Source organism: Apus apus, chromosome W (assembly GCF_020740795.1).
Source record: "Apus apus isolate bApuApu2 chromosome W, bApuApu2.pri.cur, whole genome shotgun sequence".
NCBI lineage: Eukaryota > Metazoa > Chordata > Aves > Apodiformes > Apodidae > Apus > Apus apus.
The window spans coordinates 4875695-4902608 of NC_067311.1; the positions used below are offsets into that span (position 1 = coordinate 4875695).

The 26914-nt window shown below is 40.4% G+C and overlaps 1 protein-coding gene across 1 annotated transcript in view; it reads right to left on the reverse strand.

Moving 5' to 3' along the window:
* Nucleotides 1-4142: 4142 nt before the first annotated feature.
* Nucleotides 4143-26914, reverse strand: part of LOC127395164 (zinc finger protein 366-like) — a 42882-nt gene continuing 20110 nt past the window's right edge. Inside the window, 6 exon segments of the mRNA XM_051641664.1 lie at nucleotides 4143-6174; nucleotides 6177-6560; nucleotides 9866-10040; nucleotides 16678-16869; nucleotides 18926-20250; nucleotides 21945-22014. Coding sequence (XP_051497624.1) covers nucleotides 5960-6174; nucleotides 6177-6560; nucleotides 9866-10040; nucleotides 16678-16869; nucleotides 18926-20250; nucleotides 21945-22014 — 2361 coding nt within the window. The 3' untranslated portion in view covers nucleotides 4143-5959.

Below are 26914 nucleotides of genomic sequence, written 5' to 3' on the forward strand. Positions count from 1 at the left end.
CTCGTAACTTGCTAAGAACATGTTTTATAGGACACAGAGCAGGATAATCTTCTATTTTAATATTATCATAAAGTGTTTTATTCTTTGAGCTGCTAAGCACATAGCACCTGTCTTTACCTTCAGAGACTGAAGGCGTTCAGCTGCCAGGAGAACTCAGGTTCACAAGGAGATGGATGAGTCCTGGTGGCCAGACTCAAAACAGTTCAATCCAAGATCATCTTAAAACTTCACTCAGTAAATACATTGTATTCCTTTACCCTCGAATTTTATTAAACCAACTTTTGACATCCACCTACTATGTTCTGTACAGTGTCTTGCAGAATTCTCCCTGCTGCCCTTTACAGCAGAAAAGCCTCTAATTTAACAAAACACATACTTCACTTGCCCAGAGTCATTATAGTGTTGCCAATTTACAATTCTTCAGCAAGATTTCTTGAGCATCTGGTTTGGAAAGCACCTCAGATGTATCAGTTTGTGGTCACTCTTGTTTGCTCTGATGTTCTCCAAGAGGATGAAGTTAAGCTTCATATAATAATGCAGGAAAATGGTATGGATGTGATTTAATATAGATGTGGTGGAGACTGGTCTTTATTGTGCTGAAAACCCAAGTAGCAGAGAAGAGTTACTTTTTTTTCCACAACATTGCAAGAAAAAGGTAGATAGACTCAGATTAGGAAGGAGAAAAAAAGAAAATTAGTGTCCCAAGGTCCAGGACACAGGCAATGTCTCTACAGGATTTCTGGGTCTCTATTCAAAGTAAAAAAATGAAGCTAATCCTTCAAAAAAGGGAAATAACTTGGTTATGAGAGCAAATTTCTGTGTTTTCAAAGCTATTAAAAATCAAAGACTGTTACTGTCTGTTCCCAAAATGGTGCCGATGTACATAGTGTGAAAATAACTTATTTTTTAAAAGCAAGATGCTTCACAATGAAGGCTGTTATTTCACTTTTAATTTGTCCCTTGGGGTCTCTTGTTCTGCAATACGGAGGACTATAATCCTTTTACTTGGGTCACTTGGCACTGCCTCTTTATCTCAGTTATAGCTTTGTTTGCAATTCTTCTGACTGGTCACAGTTTTAGATGAGTTCTTTACTACTCTAACATGAATTAGCTGTGGGTGCTTATGAATTAGCTTAGTGTGACTCTGTGACCAGGCACAGTCTCAAGGCCTCATTACAATGAAATATTCTCTATTTTCTAGGAAGAATGCAAGAAAAGGAATTTACGTTGCAAATTATTCCCGAAAAGCACTGCCATTCTGGGGACCGCTACTCCTTTCTACCTGGCTGTTGCTTTTGCTCCAATGAGAAGTGGGATTTTAGAAGTGGATAAATTAGCTCCAGTGAAGGTGTGGTTGAAAATGTTTGGGTTAACCATTCAGACAAATTAGACTTGTTTGCAGTGAGTTCCTTTCCTGAGGAAACATCTGACACCTTCCCTTATGAGGTCTGTAAGGGAATTCTGGACTGCATACTTCCAGTAGATGACATTTTTCTGATTATGGTGTTATCTGCTGGGAGTTGTGCTCTGTTGAAAATGTCTCATTTGTTCGATTTTCCTGGAATGCTCTTGATATGTAACCATTTGTCTCTTTCTTGATAAGGATTTTCTAGCTGTCCTGTAACACTTTCCAATTAATAGAAAAAAGGGCTATACAAGGGATGCACACTTTTCTGCTCTACTCATTGCAGAAGTGACTTGCTAAAACTCGTCTATATGACCACCATTATAGAAATTGCAATCAGGTTCAACTTTTATTATAGGAACTTATATGGCTGCAAAGGTGGAGTGGACTGATCGTGAATGGTGCACAGCTGGGAACTACCTTGAGAGAGACATTTTTGAGAGTCAATGGACTCAATCTCTTGGCTGTATACCTCCTAAAATAGGATCTTTTATCAGTCAGAGGCATATATTGCCAAGAAGGTAACTGAAGGACTTGTTCCCATTTCTAAAAGACAGTCCCCTAGACTGAATTAATAATGAATTTCTACCTGATCATTTCCCTTTGAGACTGAAAAAGAATGCAGTTGTACATGATTCCTGATGGATTTCTAATTCTTCTGCTTGACCACATTGTTTTTCTTGAAAGATAGCTCTTTTTTCAAGAGGTGTTATTTTGCAGTGGTAGCAAGGAACTTGAATGTATATGATAAAACAGTTCATCACTGAAAAAACATGATTTTGTGTCACGGTTTGACTCAGAATTGGCAATTAAAACAGTGACAATAATGTTCTCGATCCCCTCCCCCTCCCACACAGGTAGAGAAAGGAGAGACTGGGATTTCTTCTGGTGTGTCACCCCACACAATGATGTCACTGATATACTGCAGCTGTTCTGGACCTTCTCCAGTGCAGTGTGGATCAGTCCATGGCAAATGGTTGAGCTGTGTTTCCACCCTTGGGGCAATCAATTCTAGGTGTACTAGACTTCCCTCCAGGTGAAAGCAAACTGTGGCCTGCACTCTGGTTCTAGAGGAATAGAGAAAAAGGCATGAGCAATGTCAGTAGTGGCACACCATCTGGCAGCTTTCGACTGCAGCTCGTACTGAAGTTCTAGCATGTCTGGCACAGCAGCACTGAGCAGTGGTGTAACCTCATTCAGGCCACGAAAGTCCACTGTCAGCCTCCACTCGCCATCAGGCTTTTGCACTGGCCATATAGGACTGTTGAAGGATGAGTGAGTCCTGCTGATCACTCCCTGGCTTTCCAATTGCCTGATCAGCTTATGAATGGGGATCTCTGTTGGTGCAATATTGTCATCTATGCACCGTTAAAGGGGCAATTGGCATCTGTTGGTCTTCAACCTTCAGCAACCCCACTAGCGAAGGGTCATCTGAAAGGCCAGGCAAAGTATGCAGCTGTTCAGTGTCCTCAGTCTCTACAGCTGCTATACCAAAGGCCCACCAGTACCCTTTCGAGTCATGGAAATATCCTTTCTTGAGGTAGTCTATGCCAAGGATGCACAGAGCATCTGGGCCAGTCATTATAGGATGCATTTTCCACTCCTTACCAGTGAGGCTCACATCATCCTCCACAACAGTCAGTTCTTGAGATCCTCCTGCCATGCCAGAAATAGTGACGGAGTCTGTCTCTTTATGATTTGATGGCATTAGTGTGCACTGTGCACCAGTGTCCACCAAGGATTTATACTTTTGTGGTTCTAATGTGCCAGGCCACAAAATCCACACAGTCCAGTAAACTCAGTTGTCCCTCTCCTCCTCCTGGCTGGAGGCAGGGCACTTCTAATACCTGGCATTTGAGCTCAATGCACCATCCTGGTTGAAGGACCAGTTACTGGAGAGTGGTGAAGCCTTCTTCCTGGAAGGACCATCTCCTGCATTTGTTCTATTTAGCAGATCTTGTACGCATATCTGGAAAATAACAGTGGGTTTATTGTCCCAGGTTCTCATATCCTCTTTATAATAATTATGCAAGAGATCCCACAGGTGAGGTAATACTGACCCTGCCATTACCAACACAGAACTTTCTGTTCACATAAAAATCCTTAGTATAATGTGCCACCATACAGATTGGTATCAAACCCGCTGTGATCACTAAATAGCTTATCTCATGATAGATTATGGCTTTGGCTGTAGTCTTGTTGATAAACCATAAAACAATAACAAGAGCAGCTGCACAGAGCACTATGATCCCAGCTGCATGCCACATGTACAATTGCATGTTGGGAAAAAGATCCAGCAGAATCATTGCAGAAATTGTCTGTTCAGTTTTCAACCCATAGGTATATTCAGCAGAAGCGTTGCCCATAGCTGAGGGATTCCTGCCATCAGAGATGGAATTCTAAACATTCACTAATTACTGAGAATTTATACACTGGGCTTAAGATCGAGCCCACTATTGGGCACTGTCCTCAAACCAGGACAGGCGCCAATAAATTATTGTCACGGTTTGACTCAGGATCGGCAATTAAACCAGAGACAATAATGATCTTGATCCCTTCCCCCTCCCACCCAGGTAGGGAAGGAGAGAGAGAGAATGACAGAGAGACTCTCTGGATTGAAAACTAAACTAGACAGCTTTAATTAAACACTAATGACAAAAGAAAATATGTACAATTATATACAATTGTGTTCAGGAATGTGCAAAACCCTATTTCCTCCCCCCACCCCCAGCAACCCCCATGGCACTCTCCTTAGCTGTGAGCAGTTCCAAAATGTCCCAGACTGCTGCTAGAGATAGCAGCAGTGCAGACAGGAGCTGAGGGTTGAGTTATGAGGGTCAGGAATGCATGAGCCTAGCGATCAACGGTGACAGACAGAGGTCTCCTGGGATGCCAGCCATGGATGGAAGAGAAGGGAAGAAGAAGCAGGAAGGAAGTTGTCTTCTGTGATCTCTGACCTTACACTGAGCTTATGTAGGTATATAGAATGGAATACTTTGGTCAATTTTGCTGTCCATCTAGTCCACTCCTCCCTATGGGCTGCAGATATGACTCTTCTGCTCTCAGCAGCATCCCTGAGGTGGCAGAGCAAGGTGACCTTGGCGTCTCAGCAGTAACATAAACATTCCAGTGTTTTCAGTCCACTAGCTGGAAAACTTGCTGCTAGTTAAAAGGGAGTTTACTAAAGGAAAAAAAAAAAATCAGTTAATGGAAAATTGGCTTCAGCCTTGCTTAAACCAGGACAATGGGGCACCTCCCACCTCTCTGGGCAACCTGTGCCAATGTTTCACCATCCTCAGCGTAAAACATTTATTCCTTATATCTAGTCTAAATCTACCCTCCTTCACTTTTAAACCATTACCCCTTGTCCCACCATTACATGCCCTTGTAAAAAGTTGCGCCCCAGCTTTCCTCTAGGTGCCCTTCAGGTACTGGAAAGCTGCTATAAGGTTTCCCCGGAGACTTCTCCAGAACAACCCCAACTCTCTCAGCCTGTCTTCATAGGAGAGAGGCTCCAGCCCTCTGTCTTTGTGGCCATCTTCTGGACTCACTCCAACAGCTCCATGTCCTTCTTATGTTGAGGACTCTAGAACTGGAGACAGTACTCCAGGTGGGGTCTCACAAGAGTGGAGTAGAGGGGGAGAATCACTTCCCTTGACCTGCTTGCCATACTTCTTTAGATGCAGCCTGGGATACAGTTGGCTTTCTGGGCTGCAAGCATGCATTGCCGGCTCATGTTGAGCTTCTCATCAACCAGCTCCCCCAAGTCTTTCTCCTCAGGGTTGTTCTCAATCGTTTCTCCACCCAACCTGGAACTGTGCTTGGGATTGCTCTGACCCACATGCAGGACCTTGCAATTTACCTTATTGAACTTCATGAGGTTTGCATGAGCCCACCTCTCAAGCCTGTCAAGGTCCCTCTGGATGGCCTCCCTTCCCTCCAGTGTGTCGAGTACACCACACAGCTTGGTGTCATCAGCAAACTTGCTGAGGGTGCACTCAATTCCACTGTCCATGTCACCAACAAAGATGTTAAACATTGCCAGTTCCAGTACTGACCCTTTAGGAACACCACTCGTCACTGGTTTCCACTTGGACATTGAGCTTTTTGGCCACAGCTTTTTGAGTGTGACTATCCAGCCAATTCCTTTTCCACCAAGTGGTCTATCAATTGAGTCCTTATCTTTCCAATTTAGAAACTAGGATGTCATGTGAGACAGTGTCAAATACTGTGAAATACTTAGCATTTTCAGATTTTTTGAGACCTATGGTTAGAAATGTTCATATATATTTAGTCAGATAACAAATCAAATGCTAAATTATGCTGCTTTGATAAGTAGAAAATTGTGTATAAGTCTCTACCACCCCAGATAAAGGAAAATGAAATTCTGTACTCATCCTGTTGTCTGCTTCTACATCAGTTGGATAAGTATAAAAATGTTATTGGTCAATATCTATTGCATTTCTTGGTGACCTTGGACTGCTTTATTCTTTTATTCTTTACATGTTTTACCTTAAATTATTCTTATTCATTTGGCTTGTTTATTTCTAAAGACTACTGCAAACTTCCAGGCTTTGCTAAATTACAGTTCATGCTAAAAGCTATCTGGTTCAAATTTTCCAGCTGTTTTAAAATGTCCATTTTAATGCCTATAAACATTGCTTGTTTTTCCATTTTTTCCCCCAGTAATTCTTTCCAGCTTTTGTTCATGTGTTTGAAATACAAGTAATCAGAGAGAGAATGGCCAAGTCTGGCCTTTTCAAAGGTATAAAGCTTAAGTGTTCTTTGTTGCTTGCAAGGTCTGTCTCTCCTTGACTCTCCTGTTTGTCTGAATTTCCTATTCTCTTCTCCTGTCCTCCCTCACTTAGCATTTCTTCCTTCTCATTACCGTCCTTCATCATGCACTCAGGTTTGCCAGACATATTTTGACCTACGTACAGCTTGTTGTTGTCATGATACATGCGAGGGGTGTAATGCTCTGTCTCACAGCAGTTTTCTTCTTCTTCTTCCTGACATGAGCTTCCCTTGGGACTCTTGCCATCCAAATGAAATGAGATTCCTTTCACTTGGCTTTTCTGGGAAAGATCAAAGGGTTCTTCCTGTTTCAAACTTCTCAAGACATTTGTCTGGGACAGGGAAATTCTTCTTCCCAATTCTTGTAGTGGTTTGAGGGAGGAAAAAAGGAACAATTTATATATATAGCAAATGTTACTGTGTGATACGTGGTTAAAAACATGAGATGGCCTTCTATTTAGTATTTTACCTTTGTCTTCCACCCAGCTATCTCCAACTACTTTACTGTTTACATCTCATGGCATCTCCTTTGAGATGCTGTTGCAAGAACTACTACTGTATTCACTTCACAGCCAGGTCGGGACACACAAAACGTGCTATACATGCCAGACACTAGATGAGAGAGCTAGGAATATAAGTGAAGTGTCCTAGCCTCTTGTTAACTATTTTTGCCAGTGAACCTTCCCACTTCCTCCTTCCTTTGTTTTTAAAATGAGCACTTTGATCTAAACCATTACATGCCATAATCAAAGTCCCAGGTTTTGTACATTTTTTCCAGAGGAGTGGGAGAGATTAAAAACATGTTAACAGATTTGTTCTAGGGACCCTCTGGTTCAACGCTACTACTTTAAAAATGAAAACACAATCATGTCTCATCAGTCTACGACCTCTACCCTCTTTGATTTTTCCTCTCTCATCTAGCACTACTGAAAAGCTAGATAGTGCTTCAGCTTGAAGAAATCATTATAATCAAATGATGATTTGGAGTTGTGTAGTATAAATTTGAGTGTGCTCCTTGATCAGATTTGTCTTAATATTTGTCACAGCATCTCCTTTCTTTTCCTCTTGCTGGAAACCCAGACATTACCCAGCAGGCATCTGTGGACTTTAATGTGCTCTGACCATCAGGATGCACAGAAGAAGATTCAGACAGTGCAGGCATAATACATCTTAATTAAAAGAAAAATTACATTACTGGGGTAAGGATTTCACCCAATAACAAAAATCTATGAGAGACACTGTCCTGGTTTGATCCAGGACAGAACTAATTTTCCTTTTAGTAATTTTACTTTTCGGTTAAGTCACTTCTAAGTAGCTGCACTTGCTGAAATTAATAGCTTGTTTCTCAGTCAGTGTCTGCTTCTAGGACTGATAATGCTTGATGTTTATAGTTACTGCTGGAGAACAGTGTGCAGAACCAAGGCCACTGCTTGGTTCTGAAAAGCATCTTATGCTCTGGAAACAGAAGGGAGGAAAGGGGTCACACCTGCCACCCTCCTGTGGGGAGGAATGGACCAGACAGATGACCAAAATTGACCAAAGTATCCCTTCCCATACATGTCATATTCAGTATAAATCTGAAGGATCACGAGAGTCAAGCTTTCTTCATCCATGGTAGGCATCCTGGGAGGACTCTGTCTGCCTTTGATCCTGATCCATGTGTTCCTGTATCCCTGTGTTCCTGCATCCAGCTCCAATCTGCTGCTGACTCCAGGAGTCCAGTCTGGGACTTTTTCAGGGCCTGCCCTACAACCTCAGTGGTGACATGAGCGTTATGGGGGGGGGGAAGCATGATAGTGGTTTTGTATATATTTGTATATATTTAATGTTAATTTTTTTTCATCACTATTGTTTCATTAAAGCTGTGTAAATTTAGTTTCCAACCCACAAGTCTCTCTCCCTTATTCTCTCCCCTTTCCCTATAGGGTGAGGGAGAGGGGGTTAATAGAGAGCATCTGTCATTTGTTTAATTGCCAGCCCAGCATTAAACCGTGACAGCTACTATTTTACTTGCTTAGTTTTGGGTTGTGTTTTTTTTCCTCAGTAATTAAGTGCAGTTTCTGTAGGATTTATGCAGCCTCACTAGATACAACTGCTACTTGGCAACAGGTTGTATTTGTTAAAATGGTTCATGAGCAGGTGGCAGCCCTCACAAATTGTCTTCTGTGTGATAACCCTCAAGGGCTGAAGAATCTCTGTATACTGAAAAGCACTTAGATTGTCTTCAATTACAAGTAATTGTGTAACTAGCATAGTGCTGTAGAATATTTACAAGGAAAAAAAGAGCCATTTATATTATTAACTGTTAGGAGCTTTGTAAATTTTATCCCAAATTTCATTAGAGCATGTGTTTTCCATATGTGCCAGGCTGCCCTAAAGCCTGAATTTGAGGAACACCAAGAAGTCTTAACTGTGAAGGAGTTATTTATCCAGAAAATCTTAACCAAAAATATCTTGGATACCACAACTCTCAAACCAATCCCCTCTAATTACCCCACTTCTTTAGAAATTTGCATTGGCATGTGTGTACAGATGAGGCTGATTTTATGAAGTGTATGTGGTGGGCAGGAGGTAGGAAATGCTTTGCAGGATAACCTGAGTGGTCAAAAAAATCCCTGAACTTTGAGAGAGAGGAGTATCTCTTCCTATCCACATGCTTCTTTTTAAATTGGGTCTGAGCTTATGGCCTTGTCTAGCATCAGTTATGACAATACATCACAGAATTAACATATCTGAAGCAGAAAGGCTCTTGGATGTAGTGCTATTTGAGCTTCCATTCCCATTCCAGACTAGAATCCAAAAAGAAGTGAACAAGAGCCGTGAAATCTTCTAGATTTTTTGCTTCTGTTGGTTTTGAATGTATTTATGATTTATCCCCATGTTTAAAACCATGGGGATGTACCTCAAAGATGAGAGAAAAGCTATAAACTCCTAACCAGATGTATCTGGGGGGAAATGTCTGCTTGTTCATGGCTGCTAGGCTGTGGTCTGTCAGCATCTGGGAATCAACTCCTCCCCAAACTGTAAAATTTCTTAAAAAATAATGGAACCACACCCTCAGTCAGGAAGATCAATGCCATTTCAGCCATGTCCTCAAATCATTCCCCTGGCCAACTACACGTGCCACAGTCTCACTAAGGCTCTCTCCATCAGCTCACTCCCATTTGTGTCTCAGGGGCACCCACATACTGGGAGAAGCTCTGTGGTGCTGTGGATATTGCACCTTCTGCACAGTAATGGGCAGCCCTGGGCTTAAGTACAAGAATGTATGGTATGGCTTGATAAATTCTCTGCTTTGACACTACTGACTATATTTTCCCTAACACTTGACAACAGCAACGTAGTGCAATAAATTTATTTCCTTTGTGCTCACAAATACTGTCTCACTTTGTCTCAATCTACTACTCCATCTTGGTCTGTACCTCTGTATCATCACATATCTAGTCTGAAAGTTCTCTGAGACAAGGGTCACTACCTTGGGGATCTCTGAACTATAGCACTGGAGTAATATAGATAGTTAATAACAAATTCCTATGCTTATGGATCTCAGTCTTTTCCAGTCACTTTGGATCTATGGTATGAGACCGTAGATCTATGGTACAAAGCCCATTTGGATTTACTGATATGCTCCTTCAAATCTCTCAGAAAATAACTGAAAAATATTACCTTGAGAATGAAATCCTCTTTCCATGATGCTGTGTTTGACTTTCATGTGCCTGGTTAGGTTCCCCTTTAAGGTGAATTTGCTGGGACAGTAGAGGCACTTGAAAGGCTTACTGTCTGAGTGCAAGTGCATGTGTCCCATTAAATTGTGCATTCTGTTAAATTCCTTTCCACACAGCTGTCAAAAACAGTAAAAATGAAAATTATTTGTTCATAGGGGTACTTCCAAGGAGACCATTTTAAAAGGAAACAGAACCTACCCTTCTCAACTTGAACCCTGGCAGCTTCTGGCTGAAATTTCTTTTTCAAAGATACAAGCAAAAACCTACAGACAAGAAGAGGTGGTTGAGTTTCATCTATCTAGTGCCTTCTGCACTGCTGCCATGTTTTAAAAATTTGGTGACTAGGAGAGACACAGAGTCAAGGATTCCCCAAAATCAGAGAATGCTGTTGTAAGGAGGGGGAGAGGTTTAAGAACGTAATCTGAATGCCTCTTAACCTGAACGAAATTCAAAGTATAACTTTCTGCCTTGGTGAACCCTTTCATTTGTAGTTTGTAAATCTAGCCTTTAATAAAAAACACTATCAGGTAGAGATAGAGATACAAGATAAAAATCAAAGAAGGATTTCTGTGAAACAGACAAGCAGAATATTACTTTTTAAGTAGAAATGAAATGGCTGTACATTTTTCTTAAAGCTAGAAAAAAAATTCCTTTTTCTCTTTGTGTCTTCCTTCTCTATTTTTCTCTGAACCTCTTATCTTGTGTTTACCAGCTTCTGTGTTTCAGTGTTTGGTGAGTAAGCTGGAATTTAAACAGTCATAGGGCTGCAAGAATGACTCAGCTTTCCCTGAAGGGTTTTCCTGACAGCTTGAGCTATTGATTGTGCAGGTTTCCATTTGATGAAACAATAAGGTATTTTTTTTCATTGTTGTTGTTTATCTAGATGGGTCTTTTTGTAGTCTGGTCCCTTATAAATCAAAGATATTTTTGCATCCAAAGAAGAGCAATCAAGCTGGTGAAGGGTCTAGAGCACAAGTCTTATGAGGAGCAGCTGAGGGAACTGGGGTTGTTTAGAAAAGGAGGCTGAGGGGCAATGTTACTGCTCTTTACAACTACCTGAAAGGAGGTTGTAGTAAGGTGGGTGTCAGTCTCTTTTCCCAGGTAGCAAGTGATAGGATGAGAGGAAATGGTCTCAAATTGCAGTAGAAGAGGTTTAGATTGGATGTTAGGAATAATTTATTCACTAAAAGGGTTATCAAGCACTGGAACAGGCTGCCCAGGCAAGTGGTGGAGTCACCACCCCTGGAGGTATTTAAAAGACATGTAGATGTGGTGCTTGAGGACGTGGTTTAGTGGTGGACTAGGTAGTGTTAGATTAATCGTTGGACTCAATAATCTTAAAGGTCTTTTCCAACCAAAATTATTCTATGATTCAAGACATAAGAGTTTAACATCCCTATTGCAAGCTTCTAGTCTTTCACTATCAGGATTTATAATTTTATTCCTATTCAAGTGGATATTTTCATTCTCTGCAAATTTCTTTGCTTTCTACTTAAACTCTTTTTTGGAATGTTTTTAGCTAAATACTTTTATAATCAGAATTTTTTAATTTTTATTACTATATGAGCCATGACTACCATTCCTGAGTAACTGAATCATATCTTCATCTGGAAGAAAATTATTAAAAAGCAATTACTGAGATTCCACCAAATTTTTAGTCCAATCTGACTTTTGATTTAATTTATTTTAGTAGTACAGAAGGTCTGCTACAGTACTTTTTGAGTCAAATTCACAAAGCCATCACCTAGAGTATCTGGATGAAATTTAAGTAGTGGAATGATCCTCAGTGAAGTAGTACTGTATCCTATGCTTTTTACACCATCTCTCGAGTGAAAATGGAATCAGTTCACTAATATAAAAATTTGCAGTGGTATTGTTTTTAAATAAAAACTAGAGCTGAGTCAGTGTTGCAAAGAGGAAAAGCCCAGAAATATTCACTTGCTTTTAAAAAAAATTGACTTCAGCTACATTAGTTCTCTTCTGTGATTTTGCTAAAATTAACATGCTAGCAAATACATTTATCAGCAAAAAAAATGAATAGCGACTGAAAATGAGTTATTAATTTTTAAAAGTAAGATATCAGATTACAAGGGTCATCCATTCACTTAGGAAAGAAGACTGTCTCCCTTTTACATGTAAAGAAAGCTAATCTGCCATTCAACTTATATTCAGTTAAATGAATACACCAAAACCATTCTGAAAGTGCTGAGGGAAAACAGGAGAAGCAGAACTGATAAGCACAGAAAATTCCCAAGGAACAACACCAATTGAATATCTTGACAGCTGCTGGAACAATCTATGATGTGTCAATATTTCTCTGGCTATAAGAATGCCAATAATAATACCTCTAATACCTCTTAGCAGGCTTCTGGTTATCTGCTTGGCTGACTTGTGTTCTCACCAGCTTTTGCTAGGTCTTTATTTCTCTGTCTAAACTGGTAATGAAGGAAAATCACGTTGAACAGCTCAATGGTTAGAGTAATTCATGCAAATCTAATCTTTATAAGGTATTGAGTAGTAAAATGGGTCTGGTAGGAGCATTTTTTTCTCTCAAGGCAACATTTATTTCTCTTTCTTCACAATGAAAAAAGAGAGGGGGATTCCTAAAGGATAGTTCCTTACAGCATAAGAGTTTTGTCTCTGAATAAAGGAGATAGGTTTTACATTTCCCCGTCATGCATAGTCTTGGGGATGTGTAATGCATTCCTGTCCTGAAATCTCCTCTGGGGACGTGAGGAAAAGGTACCAGAGTGGAGAGGTATGGCAAAAAAATGAAAGAAATGCAGATATGAAAATTGTTTCTTCAGAACCATGGTTCTGTGTGGCATCATATCTGGTTAAAATGTCCCTTTCAAAAGGCACAAGACAAGTTTCAGATTAATGTCCATGATTCAGAGAGAGAAGGGAGCAAGTTTCAGGCTCACGTGTTGAAAGATGGCAACTCAGAGCTAGATGGGGTTTACAGATAGTGCTTAAACAACAGTCTGAGTCTGCAGACCAAACTATGAAGGTGTACAAGTTTTTCTTCCTCTGTAATAGGACAAGGATATGAGCACTGATGAGCAGAGCCAGTTGCATGGGAGGGAACTGCAGCATAAGTCACCACAGAGCACCTTAGCACTCAGGGAGATGCAAAGCTTATGCAAGAGATCTTGGGATAGCAGGAACTACATGGTTTACTTGTGGACCTTTTGTTAGGCTCTCTAGACAAAATAAAATTCAAGCCCTGAAGAGAGAGACCTCAGTTGCAAGTCTGCTGAACACACTTTGATGCACTGGCTGGTAAAATGGACTACAGTACAGTTTGCTAGAAAAGCTGAATTAGTTAAACACTGGAATTTTGTCTTCCTAAGCCACTGCATGAAGTATCACCCTTCTAGATTTGTCAGTCTGTTTTGTTTCTTCCCAAAGTACTCATCTGTCACATTCTCTTTGGTTTTGACTCTTGATCTAAACCTGCAATTTTAGATGGGGAAAAAGTGGAGTTCAAAACATCTGCTGCAAAGAGCTGGAGAAAACTTTATTGCATTCTTTATTAGAAGTCTGAAATCTTATTGACTGCAGCACTAAAATCAACTGTAAATTTCATAGGAGCTTCCTCTGCAAATCAGAATTAGCAATATTGTACTGTTTGGTGCAGAACTCAGTGTTTTTGTTTAAAACAGAAATAAACAAGGAAGCAAGGGCTCAGGCCTTTAGAAAGTACAGAGAAATTCACAGATCCAGGCTGCAGCTGGATGAGGAAACAGAAGGGACAACTGCTATTCCCCCACTTCAGATGGTTTGCGCTTAGCTGTGATTAGACACTTAGGAAAGCCTCACGTTTTGTTTTTTTTCTGTGAGAAAAAGGTAAAGAAAACCATTTGCATGCAGTGAAATAGAAAGACTACTGCTGTGCTCTCTTTCCCTTGTATTTTTATTTATTTTTTTTTTCTTCTTCGTAAAAAGGGTGTTCCTTTCCTCAAAGACAGAAGGAGAGGGGGAAAGACTGTAAACTGTCCAAAAGGACCGTGAGAAAACAGGAAACTTTGAAAAGGGCAAGAGAAAGCAAGATTAAATCTATTTGCAAGTGGTTCCCAGGGGATATGTGAGCCATTGTTAAGCAGGCTGTTCATACAGCTACATCCTTCCTTCTGCTGAGGAGGAGCTTGGTGCCAAAAGGCTGCTATCTGGTCATTGCCTTAACCTTCTGAATACTAGCCAGAAATACTTGTTCAAGTCTTTCAAGGGCTCTTACAGTGAGGCAAGGGATGTTGCTAATGCCAAAGAGCAATTCCTGATTCTCCCTTTGCTTATAGTTAGGATCTCTGCTCTGTTCAAGGGTAGTGATGTTGATTCATACCCCTTCAGCCAGAGGAAAAACTGGTCCTTGTGCTTACTTGTTTTTCTCCTCTTAGGAACATTGGGTGGGGATAGAGAAGTAAAAAATAAATAAATAAGAAAAACAGGTGTTCCTGTAGAGCTTTTGTTACTGGCTGGAAAACTGGTACACCAGTTCCTGGATGTCTTTGATTTTATTTTTTCAAGGTGAAATGTTTCAAAGTTACCAAAGAAAAATGAGGAAGTAGAAAATATGAATTTTGACATTTTCCTATTTAAATTATCACTGAAAGCCATATTTTCCTATGACATTTTGAAGTTCTACATTTTTTTAGAGAAAATAATTCTATTTAAAATTTTTCATCCAGCTTTGCTTCTTGATGCAGGACTCCCTTTAAGAAAATATTTAATTCCATAAAGATGTCAGAGTAAAGAGTTATAGAAATTGCTTCCAGATCAATCTTCAGGCATAAACTGGATAATACGCTCCACTCCATATTTACAGCCCTCTTAGAGCAGATCAAAGTGGGAATAAAACCTACAGCTTTTGACTTCACAAGGTATAACTACAATGATGAACCAGATAGGCAGAAAAAGGAACAGATGTAGTCTCTAGTACTGAATAGGAATATAAACATTCATAAGGAAGAAATTAGAGATGAGTACAGTCAAGAAAGCCAAAGCCTCAAAAGTTTATGGGGAAGAAGAGGGAATGGAAAGGGAATGTCAGCCTCCAGTGTGCTGGAGGGAGGTGGCAAACTGGAATTCCCAGAGGATCCTGAAAAGGCCAGATGGTCTCAGAGGCCACTTGATTAAGATACCGATTTCCTGCCTTGAATTTCAGTCTAGTAATTTGGCCCATTCAAGCCCATTATGCAGTTAAATTTTTCTTTGGTTTTGAGTCTTTCCTGATGTCCTGGTTTGAGAGTACTGGGATAAAAATTTTCTATGGCCTGCTAACCTGAGAGCACCTAGGACCCCACCAGCTGTTGCCAGCTTGTTTGTGTATCAATTACAATGGAGAGGGGAGCAGCTGTGCCTATGGGGAGGAGAGTATGGGCCAGGTGATACAAATGGACTGATTATAGTATTCCTTCCCATGGTGCTCAGTATAGGATTACTCTTAAGAGAGCTTTCTTCTGGGCTTTGTGGCTGGCATGTTGGTTAGATGGAGGTTTGTCTGTTTATAATATCTTCCTGTTCTGCTGGTGTTCTTGTATCCTGTTTTTTTTTTTTTGCTGAAGAAGAACATTGTACATTGAGACAGGTTCCCTTCCTCTGTACAGGACTGGCTTGGTGCTCCAAGGTTTTTTTGTGTACTGGGACTGTGGACTTGGGCACCCCCATCTGCTTCTGAGTCTAGTTTGGGATGTTTTTGGTTGGGAAGTAATTACTAACTGAGGAGTGTGGGTTCTAAATTTTCATATTCATTGATAAATTTGAGTATTTATATATATTTGTATGTAATTCATGTTTCTTATGATTATGATTTATTATTTCATTAAACCTGTTCTAGTTGGGTTTTTTCCAACCTCTCCTTTATTCCTCTTTTATCTTTACCTGGGAGGGTAGTGGAAGGATAATAAAGAGTATTTGTCATGTGGTTGTTGTCTGTAACTGTGACACCTGTTCTGTTGCATAGCATTACTGTGTGAAGTTGTGGCTGCTGCTTTGTCATGGTCCTCTGCAGGGTGCAAGAGTTGATATCTGTGTTTAGTCAGTATTTCAAGCTATTAAGCACTTAGACTTCTGTTTGGGTGGCTGTACTAAGCAACTGGATGGTGTGTTTTGGGTTGGAAGGGACCTTAAAGATCATCTAGTTCAAATCTCCCTGCAATGGGCAGGGACATCTACCAGATTAGGTTGTTCAAAGACCTATCCAACCTGGCCTTGAACCCTTCCAGGGAGGGGGCATCAACAATTCCTTTGGACAACCTGTTCCAGTGTCTGACCACCCTCACAGTAAATAATTTCTTTCTGATGTCTAACCTAAATCCACCCTCTTCCAGTTTAAAACCATTATCCCTTGTTCTATTGCTATATGCCCTTGTAAAAAGTCCCTCTCCAGCTTTCTTGTAGGCCCCCTTCAGGTATTGGAAGGCTGCTATAAGGTCTCCCCAGAACCTTCTCTTCTCCAGGCTGAACAACTCCAACTCTCTCAGCCTGCCTTAATAGGAGAGGTGCTCTCTCTGATTATCTTTGTGGCCCTCCTCTGGACTCTCTCCAGGAGATCCACGTCCTTTTTATGTTGGGGGCCCCAGAACTGGACTCACTACTCCAGGTGGGGTCTCAGGATAGTGGAGTAGAGGGGGAGAATGACCTCCCTCGACCTACTGGCTATGCTTGTTTTGATGCAGCCCAGAATATGGTTGGCTTTCTGGGCTGTGATATCCAGTGGGTTCATGCCTCTGCTACCGAAGGAGATGTACTTACCTTGCATTTAAAGGGTTTAACATCAGAATGAACAATCATGTGGGCCTTGAGAGTCTGCTTTTGCACAAAGCTCTTGAAGCACAGATTACATTTATAGGCTCTGATATTGGTATGAATCAGAACATGTCGCTTCATGTTGGCCAGCAAAGTAAATTCCCGGCCACAAATTCCACATTTGTGCTCTTTCACACCCTGTAAGAAAATTGAGAAAAAACAACCAAAATTCTGTAGATAGACTATTTTTTAGATAATTTCATCTTAATTCTGCAATAGCAAAGCAGGTAATAAATTATTTTGCTTTTAACATAATTGCTAAAGTAATAGATATTTATGCATTTTTAATTGGTGAATTTATACAAGAGTCTGAGAAGCAGAGAAGGAAAACGAAATGTAAGCTCAAGTTCTGTTTCCATCAGTAAGTTTACAAATCAGTGAGACAGTTGTGGAGCTCCTATGTCCTACTCTGCTGCTTATGTAAAATATTGGTCAAACGTGTATACTTATTGGCCAAGAATAAAAGCTAACCAGATAAGAGACTAAAGTAGTGCCTGCCTATGGTAGTTGAGCATCAATGGCTTCTAAGAAAGACCTGTCCCTGTTTTGAAGAAAGCTATAGAAAAAAATCTGAAATAGTTGAAAAGTATTAAAGCAATGTTGCCAAATAAGAATGTCCATGTTACATTCAAGGAAAATGAATACTATTTACTCTTAGTGGGACTTGCACTAACTGATGGAGTGATCCCATTTTATCTGGTGTTTACAGAGCATTTCTAGCACCCTGTATGCCATCCAGTCAACTTACTAATGCATAATTCAATATTCTGGGTCACAGCCATGTAATCTAATTGCCAGCCTCTCAAAAAGTGATTTAGATACTATGAAATTCAATTAATTTACCAATAAACACTTTAAGAGTTTGAGTATAACTTGATGAAGGTAATGAGGATTTACTACTGAAGTATCAAGAGCAATTGCAAAGATGACTTGAAACAATCTCTAGTTCTGTACCAGTAAGTGGATTTAATAGTTAATTGCAAAGCTAAAACTGTGAACACCAACAGTAAATTTAAGTGTCTGCCTATCTCATGTGAGGCTACATTTGGGCAGCTAAGTTATGTTGATTATGTTCACAGCTGCAGCTGTGGACAAAGAAGGTCTTTAAAGGCTCAATGGCATTACTTATAACAAAAAACTAAAAAGTTTTTAATTAGTAGAATTTTGTGTGGATAATCCAAAGACCAGAGAATCTCCAGAAAGAGCAGAAATTATACTAGTGTAGTAGGGAAGAACAAGCAAACACAGAAGTAGAGGTTGTTTTTTAAAAGAAAATGTCTATTAGACTAAAATGCTGTAGCTTTGTTTTTCATATAAAAGCCAAAATTCACACACAACACGAAAAGTGTTAAAGGAAAAAATATGCAAGACTGGAAGCAAATTTTTATAAAATGTGTGGGGTTTTTGACTTGTCTTAATAACATTGTTAAAGGTGGATAAAATAATTTCCAACACTGTTGAATGGAATACATTTTTCCTATTTTTTAAAGTGATTCTATTGAATGCGTTCCAAAGTCTGCTCGTAGTCAAAACTGACACCACTGATGTCAGTAATGACAGCAGTAGCAAGACTGCTACTTGATATGAATTGGCTGGGATTATGGTTCTGCTTGTCCACTTTTATTAACTGGCATTCTGGATTACTTATGCAAAAAGGGGAATTTGTCTTAGGTTGATTTTTCCCTAAATGTCTCATTATAATGATTCTTCAAATTCTGATGAGTAATAATATACCCTCTTTTGCTGCATATATACAGCCTACTGCATAGCCACCTACTTCCAAGATAAAGGAAGAAAAGCAATAGACCTGTTTTTCATAAAATTTCTGTTAAAACGTCAGGGGTTACCTTTACAAAAGTATATTATTTTACAGAAGTTCATTCTGAAGATAAAACCCAGAAACAGAAATGCAAATAGAATTTTGGGAAGTAATACAGGTGTTTTAATTTAACTCCTGTTTATAACAAAACATTTTTGCATGTGCTTTCTGAACACTGACAGACATCTAGCTTATAGTATTGTCAGTGCTGCTGGGGCTTTTGCTCTGCATAAAATTATCCTATTGGCAAAGGGCCAGCATGAGGCTCTGTAGATTGATTACCTTCTTTCCAAGGAGGTACATATACCTTTAGTAGTCTGTAATCCTTGTACTACCTTCCAGTGCATGATGACAGTGCAACTTGTGATGGCTTACCTTGTGAGTCAGGGAGTGTTGTTTGAGATGGTGAGGCTGCACAAACTCCATGCCGCATTCAATGCAGATATATGGACGGATGTCTTTGTGCTTCATCATGTGGTTTTGCAGCTGACTCGGGTACTGGAAAGTCTTATCGCATTCAGTGCAATTGTACTGTATAGGGCCACGATGGGTTGTTAAGTGTCTCTTCAGCTGGGCCAAGCTTGAGAAGTCCAGACCACACTCCACACAAATGTTTTCTTGGCCACTCTTGTGCTTAGATTCATGTGCTTTCAGCTCACTGGGATAGGCAAAACCTCTGCCACAGATCCTGCAGTTGTAAGGCTTGATGTCACTGTGTTGCATCATGTGTCTCTTAAGGTGACTGGTTTGAGTGAAAGCCTTGTGGCACACCTGGCACTTATGTGGCCTAGTGCCCTGGTGTGTCAACGTATGTGTGTGCAAGTGGCTTGCCTGCTTGAAAAGTTTGCCACATTGGGTGCAAGCATGTGGCTTAATGCCACTGTGCCCCAAGATATGGGTCACCAAATTGTACTTGGATGTATAGGACTTCTCACACATGGGACATTGCCAGCGTTTCTGTTCACCCCCCATATCAACATAGTAGCTGTCATCTATCTGAAGGTTGACATCTACTCTTTCCACTTTATGTTTGTTTTCACTACTTCCTCTTATTTCAGCCCTCCAGAAGGGTGGCTCTGGAGGCCTTTTCATTTGAAAGGGGTTCCTGAAATGAAAGTTGGGGGGCACAATAAAAGGAAACATTAAGCCAGGATGGACTTTAGGATAATAAGGGTAAGGAGCCTGTATTAGTGCTGAGCTACTGGGCCATGCCCTTGTAGACTTCACTGGTTCTTGCTTAATGGGCTTGGCCCCAAAGTTCTCCAGAGTTCTGTAGAACTGAAAACCAACGTTGCAGAGATCGATCATCTGGGAACTGTATTTGGGCTGTGCTGAGTGTTGAAACATCAAGGGACGACTGGAAGAGCTTATATTATTGTGATCTTCAGGCCTGTCTGGTGATGAGGAACCCTCAAGAGCAATAGAAGGAGGCATTTTTGTTGGCATGCTCTTGCGTTTCCGAGACCCTCCTTCCAAGGACCCCTGGAAAGTTTCTATGCCTCCAAGAGGAGGGTGGCCACAGTGGAAATGTGAGATATGTGGTTTGAATTCTTCACCAAATGGAGTAATTCTGTGTGGCTTTGTAACAGGACTCAGTGGCTGCAGGCAGCAGGAAAAAGGAGAGGCTCGTGTACTGTCCACATTAAAACTCATTTCTTCATTCTTCATCATATTTAATTTTTTCTGTGTTGGCCAAATTCCTTAAAACAAACAAAAAGCCATCTAAAGGATATGGCAATACAAATGATAATGTGCACGTTTATTATGACTGTGACCTGAAAAGTCAAAGCCAAAAAAATTTAAATTTCTTTGTATCATTAACACATGCTGCTGTGAGAGGAAACAATGGCCAGGTGATCTAAGGACATAGTGTACTATCAGGTATTGCGCTGTTTTCTGTCTTCTCTCACTTTGTATTGTAATAAGAAGGTGGAGATTAATTAATTTTCTTTGGTTTAATCCCAGAGATGTTTACCTGGCAGATTTGAGAGAGGAAAGGCCTTTGACCACTCTCTGAATTACTTTTACAGACATAATCTAGGTGTTTGTTTGTTTGTTTCTAAACAGGTGGGCAAAACCTCCACTTTAAATATAGAATTTATGTCAACAACCCTTCAAATCTCCAGAGTAATTGGCACCTGTCATGGTTTAGACAGTTGTTCTGTCACCCAACCCCACCCAAGAAGGGAATTGGGAAAAGGAAAGGAGTCCTGTGGGTTGAAATGAAAACAAATGTAATAGAATAATATTCACCCCCATGCTAATATGAAATGCAAAGTTATACTCAGCTCCAGATAGTAGTTATGAGCTGTGTGCTTCTAGCAGTGAAGGCTAAATGCCAAACACTGTGAGCACGAAAGCTCCAGTGAGAATGCAATGGTCATAGCAAGTGGAGGAGTAGGCCTCAGGCATGGAATGACAAATGAGATGGACAGGACCCTTTTGGGAAAGTAGTCATATTAAAAGAAAAAAAAAAACTATCCCTGCAAACTTCCTGATATATAGTGAGGGTGATGTTTATGGTATAGAATACTTTGGTTGGTGTGGGAAACGGTTCTTCTTCTTTCCCATGTAAGTCTAAACAAAATGCCTTTTAAGCCAGCAAAGCTAGCTTGGGTCAGCTGTCCTGGGCTTCACCCCTCCAAACCCGTTGCACCAGCATAGTTCAAAACTACTTTCAGCCTTGGTCACTATAGAAACCTGCATACCAGAGCTGGGTATAAAGAAAAATGGCACATCTTGTCTCATTTGTTCTCACAGAATTGGACTCTGCAGCCTCTCAAAACTAGAGTTTCTCTGAACAGGAAAATGATCTTATCGTTCTGTCCCAGCAAAACTAGGACAGTACCTAACCCCATGGGCAAAATAAGGAAGAGTTAGATCTTGAAGACTCTTTGGGTACAAAGGATTGACTTATTAAAAAGTGGGAAAGGAAAAGGAATTCTTCAAATACAAAAAAAGATTCCACTTCTTTCCAAAAGAGAAAAAGTTTTTCAAAATTCATCTTGGGCAATGTTAAACTTGCACAATTTGAACATAAAATACACCTGTAGACCAAAATCTCCCTGTCAAAGTATGGACTTGTCCTTCAAATGTCTTTCATCTTGTGTATCTGATTCTTTCCCAGCAAAATTAGTATAAAATGTTTTAGAAAGCCCATAGTAATTGAGAACCCACCTATGTTATTTACTTGTTTTGTTAGATTATTGAAATTCTGACAAAAATAAACACAAGTGACAGTGAGTTGTGTCTAATTGCTCTCTTGGCTGCTGGTGCCTCCCTTCTTCCACAGCCTGTTTTATGCAAAATTTCAGTCTATCTGGAATGTGGAGTTATGGCAGAAGCTGTAGAACTGCTTGAAATTACTAGAAAAAAATAATTTCCTTGCACTAACCTTTGGTTGCTTTCACTGAGCGTATGTTTTTATTCCACTGTCCATGGTTACACACATCATGGGACCAAGCCTACAAGGGAAAGTGTTTAAACAGTCAGTGACCAGCTCAGTTAGAGGGGTGCTGTATAATCTGACAAAAGAGCACCTAAAAGAGGAGGGAAAGCACAGATTTGCAGTCTAAATATGGATCATCTTGCTGCTTTTTTTTCCCCCTTCAAACTGCCAAGTCCCATGATGTAGAAATTCATCAAGGAAAGATTGAATCTAGCCTCTCTTCTCATATCCTTTCTTGTTGGTAGCAAAACCTTGCTAATTTATTGGAGGCATTAATCAGAACTTAATTCCATAAAAATGTGAATCCTGAGGAAACCATAGAAGATACTGCTGATTTTGACCACCATGCAAGAAATAGTTGAAGAGCAGTCCCTTCTTTAAATAACTTCAGTAGTTAACTTTAAAGCTTTTAATAACACAGTTCCCCATTAATTTTGTTCTATCTGACTCTGGAATAACTGATCTCATTTTAGTACTCAACAACAAATAAGGGGGGATGAACTGAAGGATTTTTGTATTAAATATCTCCTTGGGACCTTTTGTCTTTCCTATATAAGCGCTTCAAAATTTATTTCTTTCTCCAGTACCTAGTTATTTAAGATGGAATGTTATCTAGTGCAGCATTGTGTGATTCTAAACATTTAGTTTAAAACTGGATAGAAATTAAAAATTCTAGCTTTTTTTATTATTATTATTTTATTAGCAGTATTTCTGCTTTTCAGTTTTGAAAACTTGTTCTGGAAACCTCGCTGAGACAGATGTTTCCATGCTATGTTGGCACCTAAACATAAACTCCTAAACCTAGTACTCCAGAGCTTATAAAAAAGTTAATTTATTTAGAACAGGCAAGCATCCTCACAGTTTCTTTTGTTATGTAAATAAGTATATTTGGAAATACACTATTTTAAAAAATAGAACCAAAATTAATCTCTCTGCCCTTTTAAAAAAGAAAAAAAAAAGGCTAAAGTGAGTTCAGATAGTTGTTGAGGTATTTCCAAAATAGAATATCTATGCAGCAGCTAATAATGTTAACTTCCATGAAAGAATAAGAGTTTAACACAAAATATGAATCACCATTTACTTTTTCATTTCCACTCATTTCTACAGACAAAGGATTTTTTTTTAAAAGTACATAAATCATATTATTCACTCTACAAGCATATGCATTGTTATAGTCCCCAGTTAACATTCTGTACTGATGTAAACAGTAAAATTTATTTAGACTTCAATAGAACCAAGGTTCTGCTTCCAGTATGAAAGTGTCTTCTATCTATAGAATAAATGTAAGCTCAGCAATAAAACTGCATACTAAAGTCTTTACTTAGTTTTCACTCGGTCACTATCTATGCAAAACTTGCATCAGTCTCAGCATCTGACCAAAGAGGCTTCACTATGCTGAATTAATCTCATTTTAGCAGCAAAGCAGTGTTGCCTACCAAATCTGCACTGCTTTGAGGTATTTTTCAGACTTTGAAAATGCCAGGAATATCTGTACAAACATAAATGTATCCATCACTGGTAACCAAGTATTTTCAGTTAGTACACATCTGATTGATTTTCCCTGCTAGTTTCCTTTAGTGGCAACATGAGCCTTCCATAAGCCCCTTTTTTCTTCATCTTCAGCTTGTTTTCATGTCTTCTTTCAGGCTGCCTCCTGTGTGTGAGTGAAGTCCCACAATAATGTTACTGTTCCCCATTTCCTCTTCTATTGGGAGTTTTGTAATTTTGGAGAGTTGGAAAATAGTTAAGTGGATTTAAATTTTTTTTTACCTCTAATTTTCAAGTGTATCTTGTCTGTTTTGCTGGTTTTATGGCCTGTCTTGACTAAGTTGAAATGATTATAATAGTCCATATCTGTAAAATCCATGCATCTGCTTGTCATTTGTACAGTCAGATTTTTGTGGGTGCTGCCTTGATGAATTATGCTGAAGCTGTAAATATGCTCAAAAGATTTAGTTATTTCAATCCTAGGCTCTCTAGACATTAGTCCAAACTGCCATTGTTATTCGATAATGGGTTATTTGTACAGTTTTTATAAAATTAAGGCATTTTATTTACTCTAGGCTTGTGTGACTATAGTCATTAGAGGAGGTCAGGAAGTAAAAGATCATGTTCAAATCCATACCAGAACTTCTCCAAAATCAGTGTCAAGCTTACTCTCTTATTGTTTAGAGAAGTCTGTGCAAAGTGTTTTCCATCCATGTTCTCTAGGCATCACTAGCTACATTTCAAGGACACAAATTTGAAAAATGGACTCCATTAACATATACTGACTGCATGTTAATATACTTGAGCTGAGTATATAAACTGAGCATATGTTATGTATAAACTAAGTACATGTTAATATACCCAAATCAGCCTTTTAGTCTTTATGCTACATTATTTGAAGTGAACATAAAGATTATTTACATTTTAAATTAAGATAATGCTTTTTCTGCTACATTGTGGAGCTAGGAGAAGGCAGAAATTTGGACTAATTTGCAAAAATAAACATGGATTTAGGAAAAGTATCCAAAATCAATGAGTGCAGATACTGGTTAGGGAGACAGCAATGTTGGGGAGGCTTTAAAAAAATGGGCCTAAACTGGGAATAATAGACTGTGGAGTTAAATCAGATCTTTTCCAATACTACTTCTATAAATGTTTGTTTTCTCTCTCTCTCGCATTCATGTAGACCTTGTGTCAAATGAAGTCCATGATTTAATCATCAGCTTAATTGTCTTCTGAGATAAGACTTCTTGTCCCATACCTTTTATGGGACAGATATGTCTGCTGAAATGGAGAACGCTATCACAATAACGGTAATCCTCTTCCCCTTTTGGATTACCATCATTAATAGAATTGGAAACAAGTAAACAATTGTTCATGAAAATTATCTGGAATTACTGTAAACGAGAAGTGGACCATATCAGTTTTTTTCTTCCTACATTCATATGATAGTACTGAGGAGTTCGATGTCTTTTCATTTCTCCCTGGGAAATTAACCTCATCTGCTGATATCAGGCTTCAGGAGAAAACATTTTCTTTCCAACAAATACTTTTTTTCTCAGTAAATGCTTGGTAAGGTAAAACTTATAACCTTGGTAATGCTTCCTAGGACATAATTCAGAGGTCATTAAGGCTTATAAAAAGACTTCAAATCGACTCTGAGTGAGGGACCAGCCCTCGGATCCTATACTTACTGGAATTGGTGTGAAACCCCATTGTAACCCTTAAACAAAGTCTCGTTTGCATCCCAAAAGGCCTGCCTGAGAGGATGGAGACTGCACTGATGGTCTGCATATGGCCTGAGGCTGCATGTGCAGCGATTGAGATAAGGATGGAGGGGCGAAGGTCCACTCCAGCTGCTCAGGCTTATGACTCAGGCTTGCTTATCCTTGCGAAACAAGGTAACTAGGCCTATAAAACAGGGGGCTGCAATGGTGGGCTTTGGGAGCCTCGCTGACACCAACTCTCCCCCGTTGGCTGGCCCAAAGCTGGATCCAGGACTGGTGACTTTCTATTATCTATCTCTCTAAACTTTTCTTATCCTACTCTCTCTTAATTCCTAAAATCATTAAGTAACGCAAGGCCTAACCACGATTTTTTCTCGGGTTGTGCAGCTTAAACACATATGCATTGTACTCTTGTGATCTAATTGTCAGCCTTTACGATCATGCAGCCTGTGGGAAACTGTTCTTTTCTTCCCCACATAAGTCTAAACAAAATGTCTTTTAAGCCAGCGAAGGCCTCTCCTGATTATCCCCAGCTAACGAACTAAAACAGACTTGCTTCTCAAGGACAACGGAACCCAAAACAACAGCTGTGGCCCGGGACAGAAAGGATGGGCGACAAGCCATCCTGTGCCCCTGGCAGTCACCGCCTTGAAGTGGGGCTCATGGACACTCATTGGCTCTGGACAGTGACACTGACTGGACCGGTGGGTCAGGGGGTACCAAAGGTGGCGAGTGCAGCAGGTGGGCCCTTCCCTCCTCCCTGAGGCCCGTTCGGACGCTTTCTGCGTGGGACACCCCCCTGCTGCGGACACTGGTGCTGGGACCCTGCCTGCCTGCCTGCCCCGGGTCCAGCCCGAGCCTCAGCGCCGAGCGTGCCGGGGTCCTGAGCCCTGGGGTCGGGGCCGGAGCCCCCTCCCCGTGTTGCTGCCGCTGGAGAGGAAACCAACGGGCGCTGCACCCGCTGCCGAGAGGCTGCCCCTCCGACACCACGGACCTGCCGTCCTGCCCTCCGGCCACCGACCACCGCTGGACAAGCCGCCGGAGGGTAACATCACCTCACACACACACACACACACACACATTCCTTTCCTCATACTTGCACACACAGCGCGACCTCTTAAGGAGGACCGGCGTCGGGTTTCCTTCCCTCCTCCCTCCTCCCTTTGGTCCTTAATCCTCTCCCTTAAAAGCACCTTTGCATTGCCTCCCTAAAAGACACTTTCTCACCACATACATATTGATATCCCTGGTAGCCATTCACACCTGCATTGTCCCTAAACATCATCCCTCGGTTTGTGTTAACCCTTAATAAACCAATTAGTTTGTGGAGTAAACCTTGGCTTTAGAGGCAATTTCTGAGCGTGGTGGGGTGGGGGGGCTTTCTAGCTACCACCCTGAGATACGGTCCCGCGGCGGCCGTTGCTCCGTGAGAGGCAGCGCCACGTGTGACCCTCGGGCTCATTCACAAACCCCTCCACATTGAGAGGGGGAGTCGCAAAAGTATCCTGACAGCCGGTAGCCCCCCGGTACCGGCTTGCGACACAGCCTAAGATAATAATTGAAGTATCCATATTCCTTCTATAGCTTTAAGTAAACCTAATATTCAAATACAGGCCTTGAGTGTTGTTTCACCTTAATCTGATCAAGGGGTATTGGACAGTTGAGCATCTCCTCAGACGGTGACATTTGTCCTGGTTTGAG